The 12603-nt window shown below is 40.8% G+C and overlaps 1 protein-coding gene across 1 annotated transcript; it reads right to left on the bottom strand.

The window, feature by feature from the left end:
• Window positions 1-9753: 9753 nt before the first annotated feature.
• On the bottom strand, window positions 9754-12558 carry dusp2 (dual specificity phosphatase 2). Its single transcript, XM_050051523.1, has 4 exons — window positions 11995-12558; window positions 11598-11719; window positions 11233-11452; window positions 9754-10687 (listed from the first exon to the last, which is right to left on the bottom strand). The coding sequence occupies exons 1-4, from the start codon at window positions 12380-12382 to the stop codon at window positions 10470-10472; spliced, it is 948 nt and encodes a 315-aa protein (XP_049907480.1). The 5' UTR covers window positions 12383-12558; the 3' UTR covers window positions 9754-10469.
• Between the last annotated feature and the right edge of the window lie 45 nt (window positions 12559-12603).

Raw genomic sequence — 12603 nt, 5'->3', positions numbered from 1 at the left:
ACTTTTGTCGCCTTAACTTTCATTCGTGTCCTGCTGCGTTTCCCGCTGCCGCTGCTGAGCACCATAAAACTATAACAGCAACCAGCCATGTATCACGTCGACGTTAACGGACGGCTTTTTCGTCAGTGTCTGACTGCCCAAGCGCCAGATTTCGACGACTTCAGAGTGAGACCAGTTTGAGCTAAATGATTCCTTAACTCTCATATTGACATAGTTTTTAAACTGCCAACTTCAGCAGTATAATCGAATTCCTGAACGTCAGTTACGGCTTTTGGTTTTGGTTTGCCACCCTAAGATATTCAGTGGCCCCATGTGGCCACCCATATGAATATTTTGTGGGGACACCACTGTTAAGAGGTGCTCACTGTGAGCAAGTAGGCAAATCTTTTTAAATGTAGTAAGTAATGTAGTTCATAAATTTAGGATTTTCAATAATGTCAAAGCCCTCATTTTGAGAAACGATCCCCTTCAGAGTGCTAAATAAATGATTAATGCTCTACACTGTAGGTGGTCAGATTTTGCATATAAAACCCTACTCTGCACAGAAACTGTTAATTACAACCATCACATAAACGTTGCAGTTAAAGTGAACCATTTCCTTATGAAATATGGTCCAGCTGAATTATAGAGTCTCCTCATGCTCGGCTGCCTCTCCCTCACAACTGGCCTTAATGCACTGTGTTACCTTCCACCTCTGCTCATTGTGCGAGCTGCAAGGCAGAGGTATAAGGCACCGGCTTTCTGTGCTCATACATTTACATCATCACTTGACTTCCATTTAAATCCCTCTGCATTATGCGCCCGACAACACTACCTCCCCCTAAGGGCACAGACATCCACAGCGCCCCTCATGATTTGTTGCCTACCTGAGATCAAGTGCCCGATTGTTCAATAATTGAGTCAGGCGTACGTCATGGTTGTTTTACTGAGCCATAAATTAAACTGTAGCTGAGTTTATCCCGTGGTGTTTGAAACTAGTTAGGTGGCCTCTTCGATATAAACTCACACAAACAAACAGCACACACACATCCGGCAGCCTACACATGCACACACACGCTATCTTATGAATGGTGTGTGGGTAGGAGGTCCTGTTTATTTGCCTCTGTAGTGCGTCCCCCACGCATTGTCGCCTAAAAGAGAGAGAAACCCAGCTAGCCACCCATGGAATTACAATTGGGAGCCCTGCTCTCTGATTGTGTGACCTGAAGCAGCAGCCAATAATGGTTTGTACATTTTCCGCTCCACGCTACACATTCTAAATATAAAGGGAAAGAGAATAAGGCTTTTAGCGGGAGAGTGCACTCCAATCAAGTGTCTCTGTTTCCATGGGTGAACCGTGCTTAGTAACACGCTGAAAATGCATTCTGGGGGAGAGGGGTGTGTCACTGATGCCAAGGTTAGAGAGACTGAGCAGCACACAGCGTTCAGTGCACAGCACAATGCTTCTGAAGTGCTTGTTGTGTAAGGGTGTGTGGTATACAAACGTGTGCAAGGTAAACACAGACACACACACATGTGCACAGACACACGCACACACAGTAGCCTACACAAGCCTGGAGGAAATTCTTCTGTCATGGATCAAACACAGTGGATCAGTAATTCTTGCTTGACATCCACACTGGAAAAGTTTGCAGCAGGTCTGTAAGAGGGCACTGACTCTTTGAGAAAACTTTTCTTTATTCAAAACACTTCCTGAAGTCTCCTGGTACGGTATAAGATTTAATGCAAACATGAAGAAGTGAAGATAAATTGTTTTTTTAAGACTGTCTCCCAAATGAGTGCCAGATAACTGCAGGTCAGCATACTGCAGCGTTGTGGTGGGAGCTTGTGCACATTATGGTTTAGGTCCAAATCAATTATAGCACAGTACCTACCTGCCCTTTGGATGCTTTCAAGTTGGACCCTGTTTTTTTGAGTTACTGGCTTGCTTCTGCCTCCTGTTTTCTATGTGTGCGCTCATGCAGCTCCACCTCTGTGAGGACTAGTGTTTTAGAAAACTGACAGTGAGTTTGGAAAGTGGGGAAATTTCAGCCAGCAAAAGAGGGTAAGACAAGTGTTTTGGTTTAAAGGTCTAGTGCGTAGAATTTAGTGGCATCCAGTTGTGAAGTTGTGGAACTGAAACTTCTCCAGTGTGCCAAGCATGTAGGACTGTGGTGGCCGACAAAAATGCTACTGGCTCAATCGCGAGCCAGTGTTTGGTTTGTCCGTTCTGGGTTACCATAGAAACAACATAGCGTACTCCATGCTGCTCCATATGTAGATTAAAATAGCTCATTTTAAGGTAACAAAAACAAAATTATTTTTAACTTCAGCTGATTATGAACAAGGAAAACATAGTTACGAATACTACATACAGTTGATGCCAATAGATGCCCCTAAATCCACCAGATTGTACCTTTAGATTGCAAAATGTAATGGCTGTAGAATAATGACACCATCTGCATTTAGATTGATTCCCTTAAGCCATGCTTTTACTATGCAATTCTGTCTGCCACAGATCTTCCTGGAAAATTAGAGCATGATAAATGGTGCAAAGTAAGTGCGTCAACCATTGTGCAACCAAAACAGGAAGATAATGGCGCCTTTGTTTTTCCTGGTAGCTATCTGTAGCCAGGGCTCAACAGTAACGATTGCCCAGTTGCCCAAGGCAGGTAAAATACCACATCGAGCGAGTAAATCTAGAAACTCACTGACGCTGGAAGTAGCTAAGGAGTGAGCCCTCTCACAGTACTGATGATTAGTCATCTGCAACTCGGGAGAAAAAGGCAAAAAATAGAGGCGAAGTTTATGAGCTTAAAGCGTTTCAGTTTCCCTTTTAACAGGAGTTTAGATGGATGGTCAAGTTGTGTTATTTGGTAACTGCTGATAAATAAATCAATTCGTGTAGGGGCATGTAAAATAACACAGCAGGGCAAGTAGATTTCTGACTGACCTGCCTGATCGGCAAGTGAAATAAACACTAACGTTGAACCCTGGTAGCTATCTCCAATTACTAAAGAGTATCAGTTCTTAACAATTACTATTCCCCGTAGTGGAAATGGTGCACTTTAAAATTGGATTCAAGTTTAGGTAATGTGAAGATACAGGTTGGGGTTAGGCATGTAGTTGTGATGTTTAAAGTTAGGATTAGGGACAAAAGCAGATTGATGGAAGGGAGTCAGCCGATAGATCACATGATTCCCTTCTATGCAACCAATTGGTGAATCTCATTCAGAGCGCCATATTGAAACTGCTCTGGCCTGCCTACTGTTGCTGCTTCCTCTGCAAGCTGCTTTGCAACCTGCCTCCACCCCAGCTCCTCCTTTTCATGCTGTGTCTGACTTATCAATGTCATCTCTGTTTGTCATTGATGCTGCTCTGTTCTGTTACTGTGGGGTCTTGGCTGTTGCTCTCCCTGCCTTAGGCTTTCCATGTAGGCGCATGGAAGGGCAGGAAGGTTTGCTCTCCCTGCCTTAAGGCTTTCCCATGTAAGTGTGTGGAAGGGCAGAGAGGTGTGCTGTCACCGCCTTATGCTTTCCACGTAGGCAAGTGAAAGAGGCTTTCTGTGTAGGCCAGAGGAAAGGCAGAGTGGCCCCAGAACAGAGCCATACCACAAAATATAATACTGCAAATGGAAATAACATTGTCTTTGACTGAAGTGTTCCTGGCTGAAGTACAATTGTAAAAAGACTGTAAAATAAATACTGAAAAATAGATGTAACAAATAATGTTTTCATCTTATTTCCTATCTGCTCATCTTCTCGCGACCCCCTACACTGAACTCATTGGAATGCATTACACCAGTGAGGGTCCTCAGAGGTATAGTATTAAATGTGTGAGTGTGTGTGTGTAACCTGCAAACAATTACAGGGAGCTCTCCCAGATGGTCACACAGTAATTTTCCTGACCACATTTGTAATGATGACAAGTGTCTGTGTGCATGCAGGCCAGTGCATGTGTGTGTGTGTAATACTGCCACATGGTAATTCCCCAGTTAACAATATCACACATATTGCTCATATTATCTGTTAGCAGTTTTCTCCGACTGGGATTTCTTGTTTGAGAGACACCGTCTTCAGCTGTGAATAGCAAATACTCTAAGTGTGATCACTGTGCAAATCCCTAATCTCCCACGCTCCTTTTTTTCCTACATACAGTGCACATGCACACGCGCATTCACACACACCACGAGGAGGTACTGCCACAGCCTAATGCAATATGATTGATCCTGACACTAGTTTAATGTGGACGCGGAGTGTGAGTAACAGTTTGAGTCTGTTTTCATTAAGGAGCCTGACTGACTGAGAAGGAAGTGAATACAACAAACGAGACATTCAACTGAAAGGGAGGTGGAACAGCCTGCTTCCAGTGATAAATAAATGACCTAGTGAGATGACACCACAAGTCATTTAAATGTGTAAAGGGACAGCCATTTATTCAGAAGCAGCACAGATAGGACGTGTGTGTGTGTGTGTGTGTGTTTGGTGTGTGTGTATGTGTGTGTGTATACATAAGGGTCCATAATAAAAACGCTGCCACAGTTAATAATCAGTCCACTGGCGTCATCTGCTGGATATTGTTGAGCCATCTTAATTTCTGGTAATTTCAAAAGCTGTCACTAGAGAGCACTGTCTCACCACAAACTAATATCCAGTGCTTGTTGACGCTTTGCTTTGGTGACATCACAGGGGGTACTCTGGCTGATTTTTCTTTATTCGCAGTGGTGGAAGAAGTGCTCCTTTTAATCTGGTAAACACACCAGTACAACAATGTAAACATACACGATTCTAAGTAAAAAAATCCTGTATTTCTCTCAACATCCTACTTAATGTAAACATGGATGGGTTTCTGAATGGGCCTACTGGGCACAGACCCATGGGCCCAAAGTGTCAGGTGACCCCGAGTGCTCACCTGCAAAATGTCACAGTTAAAATAAATATACCAGGAAGAGAGTGACCACAAATGACCACAACTACAAAGAGATGCAAATCAACCAAAAAAGATACATACCTCATGGAGATAGAAATTCATCTTTAAAGAGACATATAACGACAACAGAGACATGCTAAGGAACTACAAAGAGACACAAAACAACCGAAAAGACACAAATATGCCTGAAAGAGGCACAAACTGACTTTTAAAGAGACACAGAACAACAAAGAAATGTAAATAAACTACAAAGAGACACACAACGACCAAAATGACACAAATATAAACAAATATACCACAAAAACTGAACTGTAAAGAGACATATAATGACAACTGAGACATGCTAAGGAACTACAAAGAGACACAAAACAACCAAAAAGACACAAATATACCTGAAAGAGACACAAAAGAACAACATAAACATGCAAAGGAACTACAAAGAGACACAAATTGACTACAAAGACACAAACATATTTGGAAGACACACAAATTGACCTTTACGGAGGCACAGAGGCCAGTGCAATACCTGTAGTTCGCCTGTTTGTAACCTTACATACAAGGCAAATGGTTGCACTACTCTTGCACCAGTACTCTGCAACTGTAACACACTCAGTGCACTATGTTGGCAACTTGTCTGTGTTGACTGTATGTATGTATGCATGTATGTATGTGAGTATTGCAGCTGTTTGCACCATACTGCCCAAGACGAATTTCCCCTGTGGGACAATAAAGTTTATCTTATCTTATCTTATCTTATCTTATCTTATCTTATCTTAAAACAATAACAAAGACATGAAAAGGAACTACGAAGAGACACACAATGACTCAAAAGATAAAAATATAACTCAGAGACACAAAATGACAACAGCGACATGTAAAGGCCCTACAAAGAGACACAAAACAACCAAAAAGACACTGATATACCTGAACGAGACACAAATCAACATCTAAAGAGACACAAAAGAAAAGCAAAGACATGCAAAGGAACTATAAAGAGACATAAAACAAACAAAAAGACACAAATATAGACACAAATTGATCTTAAAAGAGACACATAATGACAACAGAGACATGCTAAGGAACTACAGACATAAAATGACTCCAAAGAGATCATAGCAACTAAAAAGACACAAATATACTTGAAAGAGGCACAAATTCACCTTTAGAGACACAACCAAAAAGACACTGATAAACCCGAAAGGAGCACAAATTGACCCTTTAAAATACAAAAAACAATCACAGAGACATGCAAAAGAACTACAATTAGACACACAATGACCAAAAAGACACAAATATACCTCAGAGAGACACAAATCAACTTCTTACGAGACACAGAATGACAACAGAGACACACAAAGGAACTAAAAAGAGACATGCAATGACCAAAAAGACACAAATATACCTAAAAGAGACACATAACGAAAAGAGGGACATGTAAAGGAACTACAAAGAGACACAAAACAACTAAATAGACACAAATTGACCTTAAAAAGACACAAAACAACAACAAAGACATACAGGGGAACTACAAAGAGACACAAAACTAACAAAAAGACACAAATATACCTAAAAGAGACACAAATTGACCTTTAAATAGACACAAAATGACAACAGGAACTACAAAGAGACACAAAATGACTACAGAAAGACACAAAACATCCAAAAAGACACAAATATAGCTGAAAGAGACACAAATTGACCTTTAAAGAGACACAAAACAGCAACAAAGACATGCTAAGGAACTACAAAGAGACACAAAATGACTACAAAGAGACACAAAACAACCAAAAAGACACAGACAGACCCAAAAGAGACACGAATCAACCTCTCCAGAGACCCAAAACAACAACAAAGACATGCAAAGGAACTACAAAGAGACACAAAACAACCAAAAAGACACAGATATACCTGAAAGAGACACATATTGACCTTTAAAGAGACGCATAATGCCAACAGAGACATGCTAAGGAACTACAGAGAGACACAAAGCAACCAAAAAGACACAGATATACCTGAAAGAGACACATATTGACCTTTAAAGAGACGCATAATGCCAACAGAGACATGCTAAGGAACTACAAAGAGACACATAACTAACAAATATCTGTGCTCAGGGGTCCATTGTCTCATAATCCGCCTATGACTGTAAAAGTGTTGGGGGTATTATCAGCAGAATGTACTTGAACTTTTAAAAGCAAAAGTACTTACATGTGGTTATATATTACATCATTAGATAACTAGTCGAAGCTAACTATTACTTAATTTTGTACATTTAGGTTGTTATGTCTTGTTAAGTCTCGTAGTTCCCGTTACATCCTGCTCCAGATGTTAAAGCTATCTGTTCTTGTTTTCAGTTTAGTCATTTACCAGTGCCTGTTTTACTTTGATCCTCCTTTGTCTCTCTCACTACCTGCCCTTGTGTATTTTTCTGTCTGTGTGGTAACCTACGTCACCCTGGTTAGTTTCACCTGGCCCTCGTTACGCTGCCTCCGATTGTGTATTTAGTTCATCCTCACTGTTTCTAGTGAACGTTCCAGCAGTTTTTCTTGAGTGTTTTAGTGGTACTTGACCTATCTTCTGTATTTATGGAAACCTTTACTTTGATTTTTGGACTGACTCCTGTGTACCGACCTCTGATATACTTTGACATTTCAGTGCATCTGTGAGTCGTGCTTTTGAGTCCCTCCTTTGTTATTTACCAGTACTTCCTGATAGGTTCCATCTTAGGGTTTGAACCTCCTTCAAAGGGTCACAAGATAATTCTGGCTACACATATTCTTATTAGTTTTTCTAAATTTTCTCCAATCTTCGGATCTTTTTTTGTGAAATATTGGGATAATTTTACCTCTTTGGGCTTCTAACTGTTATTTCAATGAACCATTTGTGATGTGAATGTGACAAGGAGCCCCAAATAGACACTGTTTAGAGTTAGAGTGACGGACAAAGGCAGCTGTTCCAAACATTTTTGGCTTTTGACCTTTTGTAAAAGAAGTTACCGTAAAACTTCAATTAGTAGCCCGGGCTATAATCTGCTTAAATCACTGAACTCAGCAGGGCTATATTTGGGACAGGCCTTTGATTCCCTTTACACAAAACTGTTGCTCAACAGTCAAATTATTTATCTGAACCAGTATGAATATTATTTGTATGGAATTTAGGCTTTGAATAACACATCAGTTATGTGTTATGTTGGCAATCCTGCTGAAACAATTCTGAAACATGATGAAAAACACTTCTGATTCTGTTAAAGAAATCTAAATAACTTACCTCGTAATCGAGGTATGGAGATATATTCTAACTTTATGGTAAATCCAGGAGAAGGGAGTCAAATTTAGAGGAGAAAATTGCTCTTTTGTGGAAATGCTGATAACTCAAAGACATCAGAATGAATGCGACAAGGAGCCCCAAGTAACCACTGCTTTTTCTTACTTTTTCTTTTTTTAATAAAGCCAAAAATGGTACAAAAAAACACTGGTTTAATCTTAACAATGTTGTGCATTTCATAGGCTTATTATATAGTTTTAAAATGTTGAACTCTTAATCTAAAAAGTAACTGGTAACTGTGGCTGTCACATTAATGAACTGGTGTGAAATGTAAATGTAAAAGTGCCTGAGTCAGCTAATGTGGCCTAATTTTAATAATACAATACTTAAGCAGCACTGCAGTGTGACACAGTGGGATATAATACACTAAAATACATTAGAATAGTAGCAGACATGTAAAAACAATGAGCATGTGAGACAGTGAGAGAAACAGTGATTGCAAGTTTGGTTGACTTTGAGCCATCTCTATTTTTAAATGTTAGGTAATCAGTGCTCTCTCTTAATGAAACCTATAGATGAATGTTGGATGGATTAAAGTGTGGATGTTTTCCATCATATAAATTGAATCTCAGGCCCTACAATAAGTCTTTATCTAACTGAGCAGGGATATTTATATGCAGCACATTTTGGCCTAAACAGATGAGGGTCTGATACTCTAAATGACGTAAACTGAATGTGACTGTGAGTCCAAATGAACACAAACCAAAACAAATGTTATTTTTCTGGGTTTCAGCTCAAGTCTCGACCAAAACCTGAAAACTCCGAGGGGCATTTCTCTTCTGTGTCTGGAAAACTATGGCTGATGGGAGGAAGAAGTCAAGAGGTAGCAGTTACGCTTGCGTACATTTTGGGTAATGGATACTTTCAAATGAGAGGAAGTGGATTGTTTTAGCTTTTTCAAAAGGGCGTGGGTGGCACAGTTAGCATTAGGGGATGAGGTAGTGGTGGCAGCTGGTCTTTAATGGACCATTAGCAGTAGCTCTTTGTCGTCTCTGCCTGTTTGGTCTAAGTTCACTGCTTTTTGTTTAAACTGCGCCTCATATGACCTCATATTCTTCTGACAGACATGTTGACGTGTTTGTGGATGTGATAATAGCTCAGGTGGGATTTTGCAAAATGAGGAAACTAAAGCCACATGCAGTTTGTAAAAAATGTATTATTAGTATGCGTATGAGGAAACAGTTCTTCAGTTGACTTTCCAAACTTCCTTAAAGGCATCCTGCTCTCTTTCAAGTCTGCTCACATCGTCCACAGTTGTTCTCAAAACTTGAGTAAGTGGATGTGAAATTTATGTCAGTGGCTGTCGAGGTCAAAAAGGACTTCAGACTGTAAAACCCATTCTCTGTGGATAATCCTCCAAAACACTCCGCAATGCACAATTTTAATACCCCGTGGTTGAGCAAGAGTGTAGCAAGGTCAGTGTGAACATATGCATTTGTAATGTGGACCATATAGTGACTGTATCTTTTTGGATATGTGTGTTACAGTTTGTATAAAATAAGGAGTGAACCAGACTCAGTGTTCTCCAGCATGTTTTTATTTTAGTGGAAAAAACAGCAGGAATCAGCCAAACCTTGAAGGTATAAAGTGCATAAACAGACAGTAATAATGCTAACACTGTCAGAACAGGTAATAAATAAAAATAAAAACTCTATACACACATAAAAACAGTTTCTTCCAGCTTTGACAAAGTGTAATCTATCTCAGGATACAGCATGATAAGACACCAACAGTAGTTGGTGCATTGTTTCATAAATTAGACCAGTAATTCATCCAGTATTGCCTTAAGTAGTTAACACAGTGTTGTCTCATAAAAAGACGTCATGTCACAGTGGTCGTAAATGTGAAGGAATGATTTTCAGTATGAAAATAAGACAGCCCTTGTAAAACACCAGGCACATAATTCAAACACAGTAACACGCAAAACCAGACAAGCAGGCACCATTTCCCTCGAGTATAAAACGTCAGGGAAATTACCTCATAGCTGCTCCGACTTGCTGGCTGAGAAACACAATTGTTCATAACAGGTTTATATCGCCAGCTGCTGTTTGTCAGTTTCTCCAGATTCACCAGCAGCACCAATAGCTTTTTGCTGAATGTACAACGTCGCCTTAATCGTACAAGCATTTGTACAAATGAGTCCTGATAATGCTCTGACTCAACACCTACACCAGGCAGGAGAATTGATTATAAAGAACAGTCATGTGTGTTTCCTTCCTCCTCATTCGTCTGTGCTTTCATCCCTGACAGAGCACATCTGTCTCAAACTGCAGCAGCTGACCCATGAAGGCCAGGTTTGGAGAAATGACCTGACGTCGCTGCTTCACAAAGTCAAAGGCCTCATCCAGCCTGACGCGCTGCGTGTGCATGAGGTAGGCCAGACAGATGGTGGCAGAGCGAGAGATACCTGCCTGGCAGTGCACCAGCACCCGACCACCGCTCTGCTTCACTGAGTCTGTAGGCGGAGAGCGGAAAAAAGACAAGGCGGAAAGAGGAAGAGAGATTAGCATATTGTGTTCCACTTCACATCAGTTTCTTTAACATCAGTGAAAATGTTGTACTAGCAGAAATACATAGAAAGCTTTAAACTGAGGGACTGAAGGAAAAAAAATCGACCCAGAAATTAAAACTAATCCACCACTAGTGAAGTTAGGTCTTACAAATCCTAATCTGTCATCTCCTGAACTGAAGTTTGCAACGTAAGAGGTCAAAACAGGCAAAAGAAAAAAAATCTCTTCTACAACTTGTGCAGTTTAATCCAGTTGTTTTGTAATCGGACGATTACACTGTTGGCCCATAAGTCTGGGCTACAGAGTGGATTATAGCTGTACAAGCTGCTTAGAGAAATGCTTTGGATAATTTATGTTTCATCAAGAGTGTAAAAAGATGACTCACTTAACTAAGACAAGACTAATTAACTGTGTGTTTGGTGGGTCTACTTTTATCTTCAGGTCATGCTACACACAGGTTGATATCTGGACGTCTAGGGGAGGAACTCACCAATGAAGGCGATGGCCGTGGAGAAGCAGGCCCTGATGTCAGCAGCGAGGCTGTCCTCCACGGTGAGCCTCAGGTACTGAAACTCCCCCTCGTAGAAGTTAGGGCATGTGGAGGAAACATTGAGCACAGCTGTGATGCCTGCTGCTGCGAGGGTCTCTCTGCGGGACGAGTGGATGGCACTGCCCAAAAACAGGAAGGGCAGCAGCTCCACTGGACCATCCTGTTAAAAAATAAAGACAGAATCTATGTTTAAAAACAAGAATCATCACCATACAGATTGGAAATTCAGAAATATTTCCATTACTTAAAGAGTTGTATTGTATTATGTATTGCCTTTAACCTCACATAGAGATGAATTCTCTTACCTGATCATATGCTGGTGTCCTCCGACCCGTCACTGTTGGCTCTGGTTCCACTGTAGGGAGGTGATTGCTGGCTGAGCTGTAACAGAGCTCTGGATAGGCCTCCGAAAATCCCTCAAATCCACCTAAATGGAGGTCACGCAGTATTAGCTAAGCTCCAAGCTTTCACCAAAGACCTCCTTAAAAAATGTGTTATGCATGAAACAATAATAATTATGTGGCAAACATAAAATATAAGCCTTTAAACATATAAAAATTCATCCTTTATCCTTTACACTGACAATTACACTCTTGTACTTAAAAATATATTCATATTTTTCTTTAAAAAAAAAGAAGTAAAATAGTAGAGTCCAAATGATAAATTTTGGTGCGTAAAAATAAATTTAAAAAGTCCTATTACCTTGTAGAAAGCAGATTTGTGTCTGGACCTCGTTCTGCAGGGCTGTGAGCAGCATCTGGGCCACACTCTCTGCCTTCAGCTCGGCCACTGAGCGGCTCCTCTCATCCACCACCACCAGCGGGGAGAACTCGCCGCGCCGCAGCCGGCCCAGGAGAGCCTTGTCCGGGATGAGCCACTCCAGAGCCACCACCGAGCTCTTGGACCTGCGGCGCAGCATTGAGTTCCAGTTGACGTTGCGGGACTCGCGGATGTGCGCAAAGGAAAAGTCGAGGAAAGGTCTGCAGTCCAGCACCGCGCACCCAGCGGAGGTGTACTGGTCCCGGGGGGTCCTGAGTATGTGAACCAGCTCGTTGCCAGTTATTTCCAGAGGCTCGCAGCTTGAAGTCATGGCTGAAAAAAGTGTGTTAACAATAACTTAAAAATAATAAATAATAAACTTTTAGTTCTTCACAACTAAAAATATCAAATAATAAAAAAATAAAGTGTTTTTTCTCTGTAATAATTTAAAGCCGTGGGTAAAGTACTCTTGGAGGATCTCCTGCAGATGTATCTTGAGAGTACTTTCCGTCAGCTCTGTTAAAATCGGCTTTAGATTGAGAGTTTCACTTG

Source organism: Epinephelus moara, chromosome 8 (assembly GCF_006386435.1).
Source record: "Epinephelus moara isolate mb chromosome 8, YSFRI_EMoa_1.0, whole genome shotgun sequence".
Taxonomy (NCBI): Eukaryota; Metazoa; Chordata; class Actinopteri; order Perciformes; family Serranidae; genus Epinephelus; species Epinephelus moara.
The sequence above is the reverse complement of the archived record's forward strand: the minus strand, read 5'-3'. Positions and strand labels throughout refer to the sequence as shown.